This window comes from Lontra canadensis, unplaced genomic scaffold (assembly GCF_010015895.1).
Source record: "Lontra canadensis isolate GAN:19392208 unplaced genomic scaffold, GSC_riverotter_1.0 scaffold21, whole genome shotgun sequence".
Lineage (NCBI taxonomy): Eukaryota > Metazoa > Chordata > Mammalia > Carnivora > Mustelidae > Lontra > Lontra canadensis.
The window spans coordinates 16,513,358-16,526,552 of NW_022631015.1; the positions used below are offsets into that span (position 1 = coordinate 16,513,358).

Genomic DNA, 13,195 nt, shown 5'->3' on the forward strand with positions numbered 1-13,195 from the left:
CGCCCAGACTGCGCTGAGAACACCAGGGAATCCACAAATGACGGACTGAACTCAAGGCTGACGCTTCTCCCACCACTGCCTCGGTTCTGAGACACATACTTAAAAGTCATAAATTCGGAAAATTCGCATTTAGTAGGTATCTTAATGTTACAGTTATATGTAGAGAGACCCCCCAAAATGCTTTTATGCTACAGGAGCATTCAAACTTTCTCTATTTCAACACCTACCGGTGGCATTGTCACTTGGAGCCATTTCTCCTGAAGGGTGGGGGGGGTGGTCCTTAACAACTAACTTTGCAGTAAATATACTGAGGCTGGACAGTAGCTCGGAGAGGAAAAGGTACTCACTAATGACCCACATCTGGGACTAAGACTTCTTCCCTTGCTAGGTTGATCCCCCTTCAGCATGCCCCCCTCCAAGCCCCCAGGCCCCGAGCCGTGACCCTGGGTCCCCAGGGACCCCATGCATACCTCTCCTCTGCCCACTGAGTCACCTTCTGCTGGGCTGTCTGGCTGCTGTAGGCCAGGCGGTCGGGGCCGCTGCTCGGGGACTGCCGCTCCGGGGACAGCTGCTGGCGGAGCTGCTCCAGCTCCCGCTCGTACATGAGCCGCTGCTCCTCTAGGGCACTCCTCTTCTCCTCCAGGTACTGCTTCTCCAGCACCTGGACCACGTTCTGCACTGGGTCTGGGGAGCCAAGAGACAAGGCGAGGTGTGTTCCGTGATGGCTACGACAGGGCGGCCCGAGGGTGCTGCTTCCAGCAAGAATTCTCCCTAATACCCACCACCTGCTCCCAATCTAGCCTCTCCAGATGCTTTCTCGTGGCCCGGGGACCCTGCCGGATCAAATCCTCCCCGCTGCCCTTCTGCTAACACTTCAGATGAACGCCTTCCACGTACACACTCCCCACATCTACGGGCTTCTTCACTGCAATGAGCTCACTCCCGTGTTTCGACAGATCAGTACTTCACTACAAGCACACGGGAGAGGCGTTGGGTTCTGACCCACTAAGAACTTCAGGACATCTGAGCTTCGAACACAGGCCACACAAGATTTCATTTTTACAGTAGTCAATTTCAATGCCCATTTGGCATCAGTTTTAGTATATGGCGATGGGTTTGTATTTCTGATTTTAGCCACAAAGCTCATTACTCCTGGATTTTTGTCACGGGGGAGCACATGCTTGGAGATATCGAGTATATGGCCTGGCAATTTCTCAGGTGCTGGTGTCCGGGAGGGCAATTCACTTGCAAGGAGAAAAGAAAAAGAGAAAAAAGGGGCGGGCAGAAGAATTCACTTGCAAAAACAACAGGCTGTTCTTGACTTTTTGCCTTTGCAGATCAGAGATCGGCTACATACATGGTGGACAAGTAGAGTAATCGGTTGTTCAAAGGGGCCATGACCACGGCCAGCAGTGGTTGTGGTACAGGTAGGGGTCACTGCGGAGGCCGGACATTAGCTTGGCCATGACCGCTGCCCCGGATGCTGTGGGGAAGGCAGGCACTGACCACACGTCCACAGGAGAAAGTTACCGACATCTCTAAGTGAGCAGACTGCAGGGGAACAACATGCCGGACATCTGGACGGTGAATAAGAAAACCAGCATCCCCATAACTATCTCCTTGACGCGCACGGGAAGGGGAGGAGACACATGGTCTCAGACTGGCCTGGAGCTCACACCTTTGCCTGTTATTCAACTACTGCTATTCGTGCTGTCTTCTCACAGACGGACTCTCAGCTTAATTTCCAGGACAGAGTGGGGAACGGAGAGGACAAGACGAGTTTTTCCATCATGCAATGATGGTTCCTGACTGACTCTTCCAGAAGCCCCCATCTATCAACTAAGTTTAAATTTAATTTAAGATTTAAAATTTAAATTTACCATGTAACTTCTACTAATCTTCTATGTAAGCAGTAAAAGAGATAGTATGTTAGCTTAAAAAAAAAGGTTAAATTATACAAAACAAACAGTGGAAAGCAACTCAAAACAAAATCACTAGATATCTACACAGAGTACAGGTGAGTTGTTATAATAAGAAACGACAACCACAGGGCATTAAGAATTCTACCAGCCACTGGCCTCCACCCAGGTAAGAGGCACTGCGCTCTCCCCATGCACCATCTCATGTAAGCTTTGCAGCACACCTGATGGTGGGTATATTTCTTTTAAAGACGCTGCCCTAAGATCACAGAGCTAGTAAGCGACAGAGCCGGGTTCTGAACTCAGATCCGACCTAACTATCTGGCGGCAGGATATCAAATTTACCAATAAACTGATACAGTATTCTTATTAGTACTCCGTTAAAAAGCAGACATTTTAAAAAAAATGACTGTTCTTTTCAGGTATAAAATTCTAAAATTAAGCACTTTTTTCAAAGCAGAAATAGCTTTCTTCACAGAGTCCTGACAGGGAGTCCCTAAAATACGCCACCTGAAAATCTGATGGAAAACGAACTCCTAAAAAAATCCCAAAGTCTTAAACACCGACCATGGCGAGGGAAGACCTCTTCTGCAGAGTAAGACATCTGTGTACTCTGAAACGTTAGAACTTCTGACCTCGCCATGTAAATTGGTGAAAAGTACATGAATAATACGGTCAAGGGGTCTGAAGAAATTTTAAATGTAAGGGCTAGAGAAGAAAAGCTGTCTTGGAATTTTATGAAAACGCATGTCTCAAACATACTTTTCCCCTTTTAGGCTCTGGCTTTAAAAAAAGAAGGACAGGGTCTTCACCAAAAATTTATACCTCCACGGAACCTGGTTTTCAAGGGCCCTAACTTAGCGTTCATAAATCTCTTCCAGAGAGAGAAAATTGGAGAATATGCTGTTTTGTAAAAAGTAATATTCTAAGACTTTTGCTAAAAGCCACCGGGTAAGACATTCAGTCCTCGTTTCCACCTGTTAGTCCATGGTGTGTGGAAACACACACGATCCCAAATGGCTGAGAGGGCTGCACCCCGAGTTCCCATGCGATGCAGACGCCACGTGACCAAGGCTGCTTTCAACTGCCTTGGCACATGCCATGACTTAACGCCGTGACGTAACGTCACGGGGCTTTGTCAGTGGCCACAGACCAGGAAGCAGATGCAGACGAGGAAACAGCTCAAAGCATCTCTCCCCGGAGCCTGCCACCGTACAGTCCGGTCAGCCCTGCCCCGGGGCGCAGGGACAGCCCACACTGGACGGAGCCCGAGTCAAGATACAGGAGCTAAGACTTTGTTCTGTCTTACCTGTTTTGAATCTCTGATTTCAACACAAGTCTTTCTCTTACACATATCTGAGGATGCTGTCTTTTCAGTCAGCCAGGGTCAAGCCTGGAACGCTACACAGCACGTTTTTAAACAGATCGTCCTACTCAGCAGCTCAGCCGGACTCTGTGATGTAGCCGAGGACAGAAGCCAAAGACTTCAGCCTATTCTCAGCCGACCAACCATCAAAGCTTGGCCACAGTTTCTTTTTCTCCCCATCATTTTCTTCCTCTTGAACGAAGGGATTTAAAACTCAGTGAGCTTGGAGCCCAAGGCCAAGCCACCAAAGCGGGAGGTGTTTTAGAAGAGAGAAAGGACCACACTGACTATGGTATACAGCATGTTCCTCTTTGCTGGTTGATTCTTTATCTGGCATGTAACCCTGCTCGGACTTATTTATCTGTCCAGAGAATGGAAAAGAGAGGGGCCAGCGGTAGAGGCCGGGGGGCACGGATGGGGTAAACAATCGGTTTTCATTCATACCCAGGTGCCCAAGGCACTAAACTGAAGGGAAGTAAATCCTTCAGGAAAAACAAAAAACAACTCTTAATCCCAGAGGGAACGAACTCAATGACTCTTCACCAGCCCTCCACTGCTCTCTCCTTTACAGCTACCGCGGACTCTCCGAAAACGCACAAGTGCCTCCTTCTCAGTCTGCAGGAAGGACACACTATCGTCCACAGATAACTAGGTTGGCTTCTACTCTTAATTCCAATAAATTGGGTTTTAGATCCTCATTTAGAGATTTGAAGTACAGCATCCTCGTCTCTGCGACGATGCAGGTCAGTCGATAATGTCCAGTACAGAGTCCTGCACCGCTGAGCTCCCAAAGGTCACCCCGCCATCAGCATCAGGAGCAGTAATGCCAGTGACACTTCTGGGCTGGCGGCAGCCCAGGGGAAAGACAGGGTCCAGAGCTTAACCAATGGGAAGGCAATGGAGCTGGGACACGGGGAGGCAGGGGTCACGACTTAAAAGGCCGCACGCCTCAATCAGGAGCACGGAGTGCTTCTGTCAGGTTCCCGGTCGCATTAGCCCAAATTTGCCAGGGCAGAAGCACAAGCATCGGCCAGCAGCACGGCTAACAAGCAGTCAAGCTCCGCCATGCTAACGCCGATCAGTAAAACCTTTATCCCAGCGCTGGTGGAGCAGCTTCGTCTGAAACCACATGAGAGGGAAGAGGATCTTCAAATAGGACCACCAGGGGGACGACCACCAGGCAGACAGGCTGATGATCGGGAAGCCACCTGGCGACAGAGGCGAATTCCATGAACAGGAGCGCCCCCCACCCCCGCCCCGCCCTGCCCCACCCCGCGGTTTGGGGACTGAGTCAGAGCACACTGGAGGGAAGCCCCACTTACACGGGGAATTGGGGAACATGTATGTGTGTGGGGGGAAACGCTACTTTGAAATCGATGAATCAACACCGGGGAGGGGCAAGGCTTGATCTGGAAGACAAATGGTAACCCACGTTAATACCAGGAGCCAGGCCACCTGTGACTCATTAATTGGTTTGGCTAAGAGGACTGGTGGAATTAACAAACACATACTAATACTCATCAGTGATTCAGGGCTCTAATATAAATTACAAGAACATAGTGACAATAAAATTAGGACTCTGTAATGTGGGATGATAGATGACTAAACGGATAGCACTTGGATACTCTGCTGTTAGAAAACATCTAGAATTCTGTAATCTCACGTAAAGAGAGAAGGTTCTTCCCAACACGCATTCCTGCACCTGGGGCTTGGGGCCCACACCCTCCTGTCACACCCTGTATCCATTCAGGGCTCCCAAAAATTACTCACAGGAGACTTGCTGCTCAGGCATGTCGGAAAATGGCCCATTAATGTGATTCTGATGTCTGAGCACCACTTTGGAATGTCTTTTGGGATTGATTCCTCCCAACTGGGGGGAGCAACTAGCAGGGTGGACCACAGCCTGATTTCTAGCTGTGGCCCAGCCTGTGGTGCAGCGTCCAAAGCCGCAGCAGCTAATCTGTCACCCTAAGCTCATGGACGTTCTTTTCTGGTGGTGTTCGATATTCTCCATATTAAACACATCACACCTGTTTTTCCACCTAGCCTTTTCTTCATACCTCATTTTTATAACTGAGAAGAAGGGGATCCTTGGGGCTAAAAACCCAGAGAGATAAAAAGGTCAGCGTCTTTATTCCTACAGTGGAATCCCCACTTTGATATGCCGGAGATCTGACTGACATTCTCCAGCCAAACTCACATTCTTCTCAGATAGGCTGACCCAAAGACGGAGTGCAAAAGTCAATGTATCCGGGGAGAGCCCTGCTGGGAGACCGAGATGCTCTCCCTGCACCGTGTCAGGCAGAGGCTCCTGAGGTCCTCCCAGGTTCAAGGCAGGGATCCTTAGGTATTCAAAGAACTCCTGATTGGGAAAGTGAGATAAAACAAAGTCCAAAAACAAACTTTCTCAGGTGCTCCTGAAGGTAGCCTCAACTATATTTCCCTGTCGGATAGTTCTGGTCCCAGAAATGCAGCCTTGTGCTTGGTAGGAGAGGAAATTTCCTGTCCTGCTGACAGACCAAGAAATGGAAGAGAACCTGTAGACTTCTGTAACAGGCATCACTGTGGTCTGGATGTTACCAAATGCATATAAGTGTGTATGAAGAAAAAAGGCTTACCTTTTAGATATAGAGGGAAGAATTTTAATACAAACACTGAAAACTTTCTAGAAAGAGGAAATCTAGAAATAAGGCTTTGGAAATATCTTCCTTAAAAAGCTGAGACAGGCTGGTGTGTAAGTCAAGCAAAGAGTCTACAAAGCTCTTCTTTGTAGGATCATTTTTGTAAAAGCTACCTGGACTTACTAAGTAAGCTTCTTTGGTGGCATAATTTCCAACTGGGTTTTTAGCAAAATATCGTGACCTTTATCTCCCCATTAGATTCCATTTGAAATTCCTGGGTTCAGACTCTGCTGGGGATTTCTGTGCCCTGAAGGATTCAGAAGGGACAAACTCAGTAATGGAAATTGGAAAAGGAATTCCAGCACAATCCTCCTGTACTCTAGGGCTGCAGAAATGTTACCAAAACTGACTTGGGAACAAGGGATCTCAAAACAGGGACCAGCCACTTCCTAATTATAATTGAGGGAGTAGACCAGGCCCTGGGCTACTTTCATTAGCCCCTCCTCAATGGCCTCTGTAAGAAATGAGCAATTTGGGGCGCCTGGATGGCTCAGTCCATTAAGCATCTGCCTTCAGCTCAGATCATGATCCTGGGGTCCTGGGATGGAGCCCGGCGTCCCTGCTCAGCGGGGAGCCTGCTTCTCCTTCTGCATCACCCTCCCAGCCCCCACTCATACTCTCTGTCACACAAATAAATAAAATGTTAAAAAAAAAAAAGGAAATTAGTAAGGTTTGTGTCTTAATTTCAGAACGACATCTCCACTTTCCGCAAATGTCCCTGACTGAACTGTGTAAAGAGACAGGAGCTGCCGAAGACGCGGGGATCCGGAGGTGAGGTCTTACCATTGCTGCTCAGGGTTTTCATGATAACTTCCATCTGTGCAAATTCGTAGTTGTAGTCTGGCTCTGACGAAGCTTCGCTGGCTGCGTCCAGGTCATGCTCCGGCGGGCCCGCCTCCTTTTCAAAGTCTTTCAACCAATCTCGCCGCTTCCTCTTAGGTAAGTTAATTCTGTGGGGTTTTGCATCGTTAGAGAAAACGGATTTGTTGTATAATCCGATAACAGAAAGAAAAAGTTCACGAAAATATGAGGGAACACAAAGATGTTACCTAAAGAAGTGGTTATTGCCCCACAGGATCCGATCACCGTGCCACAGCTGGGTGGCGCTGCAGACAAGGGTGCCGTTGACACAGGACCTGATGGAACACGGGCGACAAGTCAGCTCCACGGGAGAGAGCACACAACCCGGCCCCAGGAGCCAAAGAGAGAAATGGGCAAGTTTCTCTTGACAGATATATTCTACTGGGGCTCCTGGGTGGCTCAGTGGGTTAAGCCTCTGCCTTCAGCTCAGGTCATGATCTCAAGGTCCTGGGATCGAGCCCCACATGGGGCTCTCTGTTCAGCGGGGAGCCTGCTTACCCCTCTCTCAGATCTCTCTCTCTGTGTCAAATAAGTAAATAAATAAAATCTTTAAAAAACAAACAAACCACTAAACAGACGTATTCTACTAATTCCTAAAGAGAGAATAATAGAATTGTAAGCACTATCAAAGCACGTGATCTGAGCAATGATGACTAAGAGCCGCCAAGAGCCTTCACAGACGACGAGGAGGCATGATGTCCTCCTGATGGAAACAGACACGAGAATGCCTACGGAATGCTCTTGTCCAGATCTGGGCAGAACCTGATCGGGCTTTCATATCTAAATACCAATTTAGGAACTGCGGAAGGTGGTGGAAGATGGTACGTGACACCATGGTATGCCACGAGCAAGATGGTGAGTGTGGGAAACAGCCAGGTATCATCAACAAATAAATGCAAGGAAAAGTGGGGCGGGCGGCGAGGAGGAAAAGAGGGAGGGGGACCTGCAGGCTAAAAGAGACACAACAGCCAATGACAATGGTTGAATCTTATTTGATCCTGATTTCAAGAAACAGCTGAAAAGGAACATTTATGACACCACTGGGGAAATCTGAATACTGGCTCAGTATATGAACAGCAGTAAGGGATTATTCGTAATTATTTCAGGTGTGACGGTACGGAAGCAAAGTTCAAGAACACTTGTCTTTTAGAGATACAAGTTAAGATATTTACGGATAAAGTTGTATCTGGAATTTGCTTTAAAATAACACAGAGGGGAGGGAGGTGATGTGGAGGGTGTATAAATAAAACCAGGACGGCAAAGTGTCCACTTTCGAAGCTGGATGATGGATATACGGGGGCTCGTTACACTCTTCTTTCCACTTCCTACATCTGATACTCTCCATAATAAAAACAGGGAGAACATGAAAAGAGGACCAGGTTTAAATCCCAAATAGCTACCCAACAAACTGTAAAAACAAGACAAACAACTGGAGATGGGGGAAACAACCCCGAGTCTCTGCTTTCCAGCACGTCCCATACCGCAGGTGGCGTGCACCGTGTCTCCGGGCTGGCGCTGGCCTCCGCGTCTGCGATCGTCTCAAGCAAATCCTGAAGCCCCAGCTCTTCCCCATCTCGCAGCTTTGCTACAGCTTACTGGCTACAAGGGGCTAGGAATCCAGTGGCTGTGGATAACTCACTCTAACAGACCTCACAGGATTTCCCGACAATCAGAAGATCTCGTCAACGGATTCTTTGACACAGTCAAAGCCCTGCCACTGGGACTTTTCTTAGGGGGAGAGGAAAAGTCCTTCAGAACTTTTAGTGCCGATAACTGTAATCTTCTTACAAATGCTTCCTTCATTTAATGAAAGAGATTTTGCTGGTATTAAAACAATCAGGAAAAGAATTAACTAACTAAAGTTTAATTTGCTAAAGAACTCTCAGGTGAAGTTTGACGGAGAAAAATAGTGATTAATCTTCTGAGTTTTAGTTGGTCAATACGTTACTTTTCTCGCAGAATCCATTATCTGGCTCCTAATCTTTACAGGACTCTCCAGCTCAGACTTACGGAGTAAGGAGAGCGCACGCGTGAAAATAAACCAGACTCTGCGGTAGTCATATTTCAAGTTTAGGGAATAAGATTTTTTGTTGATAAAAAAAAAACCCTGGCAATACCATCATCTCAAATGGTTTTCATCTGTCATACATTAACACGATAAACTTCATTGTCTATCTTTTAAACTAACATGTTCCCTTTATTCTTGTCAATGAGAATGACTCTCGACGCTAACTCAAGCTTCAAAGGTCTGCGTCCATCTATTTGGAATTATGGACTCATTTATTCCTCTGCAAAATGTGGAAAATGAGATCAGAATATATATGTATCTATACAAATATATGTATTTTTGCCAGAAGGATGATGAAAAGTTGTTTTTTGGGTGAAAACTAATACTTACCTCTTTGACCTAAAAAACAAACATTCATTACTTGAAACAAATGTTTCAAGGAAAACATGTGCTTAGTTTATGAAGGTATCTAAATAATATATCTAGGTGTATAGATAGATAGATGGGTATCTAGACATCCAGACATATCTAATGAATCTATAATCTAGTATCCAGGAATAGCAGTATGAAGAAGAGAAATGTGCTCCTCAGTGTCCTTTATTATTTTAAACTCTGAATTATAATTTAAAAATTCAGTTCCTCATTTTCATTAGCCGTATTTCGATACCCAAGAGCACTGCCTCACTAGTGGCTGCCGTAACGGTCTTAGCAGACACAGAACCTTCCCGTAATCTCAAAAAGTTCTACTGGGCAGTATTATTGTAGAATAAAACTAAAAACAGTTCCAGAGCAAATGAGAAATGACTATAATAACCTTTGCCTTTTATGTATTGCTAATTTCTGTGATCATCTGTATCTTTAAGGGAACCTTCTAGAGGAGTGTGCATGCGTGTACACACACGTGCACACACCCACACAAACTTCTGAACACACTTATAAACATCACTTTGCCATTTATAGTATGCTCTTACTACAATACTATAAAGAAAAAGTTATGGAAACTGCCTGTTTGGGTAATGTATCCAAGATAAGAAATTAGCATAAGAAGTAATTTCCAAGTGGACATATGCCTGGGGTACTTGTCAAGAAGCAAGTACAAAATGTGCTTGCCACAATTCATGTCCTGTCACCCAGGCCACGAGACTCCTATGGAGAACCTACTCCTGAAGCTGAGCCCACCTGTGGAACCACACGTGGCTCCAGGAAGCAAAGTTATCAGCAGATGCGAACCACAGGCAGGCTGAAGTCCCAACAACCCCAGAGATAGAATTTTCAAACAAAGACAATAAAATAAGTAAAAATCTAATTCTTAAAGGCACAAGACTCTCTCAATACAGACCAGGCCTACCGAAAAAGGGGCTTTCTAAACTTCTATAAATGGAAAACAGAGACACTGAAATGAAACACTCAATGCGATGGTTAAGCAGCTGATAAGACGTGACCAGAGAGCGAACGCATGGACTTGAAGACAGACCTGAAGACACAGTGACTCTGCCTTAACCCCAAGTCCCTCTCTCGCTCTGTCTCCAATCCAGTGCACATCTTTACAACCACAGCTCTCAGCCCGCTTCCTCACCCCCATTCTCTCCTCCTTGCATTTGTTCCTTCTATAACCGTAACTCCATGGTTCCTAAATGTCCCAAGGCTGCTACATCCAACAGAAGCTTGTGAATCTCTGTTCTGACCTCTTCTTCCTTACAGTGTTAGTGTTCTCCTCCCTTGGCTTTCATCCTCTATCTTTGGCTCTCTGACTCTCCTGAGACGATCCCTAAAACACTAGTTTATTGCTTCCACTACACCCTCTGGATCCACTCTGAAGACAGACAACACCGCTAACGGCCAATTCTATATTGTAAGTGTAACTCTACATCCCTAAATCCAATTCCAACTGGATCCATCCACACTGATACACAAGGACACCTCAAATCCACAGGATTCCAACCTGAATCCATTACCACCCATTACCCACCAACCTCCAAGCCTGTCCTTCCTCTAGCATTCCTTATTTTGGCTTAGGATTGCCACTGTTTATGTAGTCTCCCAAGACAGAACCGTGTAACCATTGCTGACTTCACCTTCTCGTTTACTGTCCCCAAGCACATCACTAATGCTGGCTGACTCTCAAATACATTTTGTTCTCCACTTCTTCTGCCACTTGCTGTGTTCCCATGACAATATCATAATAATATCTTACCAGAGCTCCCTACCTCCAGTCCTGCAACCCCACACATGTCCATAGTGATCAGATCTGCAGGAAGAAGCTCTTATCATCCCATATAATCACTGTTGCTTCTGTACATTCTCCCTTACCAGGCTTCCAAGCCCTACACTTGGGCATTCCCAGCACCGAGCCTGTAGCGAAGAATCCTGAATGAAGGCACTTTTACCCCAGGGAGAGGAGAGGAGGAGACTGGGCAGGATGAGGGAGGGCAAAGAGCAGGAACAAAAACGTGGCACTGGAATTGGATATGAGGAAATTTGCTGATTAAAGTTATTTTTAGATACGGTGTTAAAAAGAGAGTATGATCCAATCATACTGTACACTTTAAACATAGGCAATTTTGTCGATTAAAAACCAGGGTATTAAAAAAATCCAGAGTTTCTAATATAGGGGAACACAGCGTAAGGCAGAAGTCTACTTGAACTTGGAATAAGTAAAAATTAAGGAATAGCATCATTTCACCATTAGATATCTTAACAATTATATCACTGTAACACAAGACCTAATAATTTTCATGAATCATGTAAGTCATCATTGTTAGTCTGTCATCACCTGGAAATTGATATGGATAGTATTAATAGAATACTTTGAAATGAATGTAAAGTTCCCTTCATAAAAATGAGTATTCTGGTCACAATGTTTGTGTGTTAATGAATATTGGGACGCGACTTCACATGAACTTTATACTTGACTATAAAGTACTTCAAGGCAGTATTTAATAGAAATCCAAAAGTAAATATACTGTCCTGTCAATTCTCCAATTTTTACATATTATAGCCTGGTTTAGGAATTTTTCATACAATGGAGTTATGTGATAACTGCTTTATGTACAATGCTGGACGCTGAGTTAACGACTAACTTTATTCAGTGTTTGCGTGTGTCAGGCACCGAGCCAAGTAACTTCTTTCTTGCCTACGTTTAGCCCTGAGTTTCACATAAGGAAACTGAAGTTTAGACTAAAGCGTCTCATCGAAGGTAACTCAGTCCAGGAACATTGAGACACCCCAAAGCTGGCGCTCCGAGTGCTGCCATACGGCCCCCCGCAATAGGAAAGAATATCCCCAAGATCCCAGCGACGTCTTAACTCTGATATAACTGAGCCAACAGACAGAAAGGGGCAGTCCGCTCCTTTGGAAAACCAGACTCAAGATATGTGAGGCAAACATTTACTTCTCTTACCTTGCATTTTCTTTCGGAGTAAGAGTAACGTCGCCGTCAGACGTGATGTCTATCTCACAGTGCTCCGCCTGAATTCCTATCCCAAACAGCTGGATGTCCTGGGACGTATCTGCACCCACCCTCGTGTGGTCCTAGTGACGGAGAGTGGAAGAAAGAGAAAAAAACCTGCTCTTACAAGTAACTCGAGGCAAATTTATCTCCATCAATCTGAGGAACCCAACGGCATCTGCATGACAATATTAAATGAATCAGATGGGAGAGCAAGATATCTGGAGCATTACAGGGCCAAAGGTTACCTTAATACACTACATTTTAAAAATATTTAAACACTATGAAGAAAACAACCAACAGTGATTAGACACGGTTTTACGATATAAGGAAATCAGACTTGACAGGAGACTATCTTGAGATCCCATGTTAATCTGACAGCTTACTATTTACATGCCCATGGGCAAGCCACTTCACAGGCTGAGCCTGGCTGCCTCCCTCCTTCCCCCCTCCTCCCCCTTTTCCCCCCAAAACCAGGATAATATCAGCAACTTGAACTACTTAGTAGGATTCTTTCAAGGACCACCTGAATGGACAGTGAAAATGTTCTGAAAATAGCTGTATGAATTCAAGAATCACTAACAGTAGATTCATGGAAAATCATATTTTTAAACATATAACTTTTAAAATGATATAAATGGGGTGCCTGGGTGGCTTGGTTAAGCGTCTGCCTTCAGCTCAGGCCAGGATCTCAGGATCCTGGGATCGAGCCCCGTGTTAGGCTCCCTGCTCAGCAGAGAGTCTGTTTCTCCCTGTCTCTGCTCCACCCCCTGCTCATGTTCTCTAATAAGTAAAACCTTAAAAAAATAAAAAAATAAATAAAATGATGAAAGTAGTTGAGTTCTGAATACCAGTATTACAGAGCACTGTAGCTTGTGGGTTACAGAATGTGCAGATGAGCATGATTTCAAG

At 45.5% G+C, this 13,195-nt stretch overlaps 1 protein-coding gene across 3 annotated transcripts in view; it reads right to left on the reverse strand.

The window, feature by feature from the left end:
* KIF13A (kinesin family member 13A) overlaps positions 1-13,195 on the reverse strand; it is a 197,838-nt gene that overhangs the window by 44,306 nt on the left and 140,337 nt on the right. For all 3 annotated transcript variants that reach the window (XM_032861617.1, XM_032861618.1, XM_032861616.1), the window contains exons 13-16: positions 12,236-12,366; positions 7,016-7,102; positions 6,750-6,916; positions 471-684 (exon numbers count right to left, since the gene is read on the reverse strand). In XM_032861617.1, the coding sequence (XP_032717508.1) occupies positions 471-684; positions 6,750-6,916; positions 7,016-7,102; positions 12,236-12,366 (599 nt within the window). The remainder of the gene's footprint in view (positions 1-470; positions 685-6,749; positions 6,917-7,015; positions 7,103-12,235; positions 12,367-13,195) is intronic.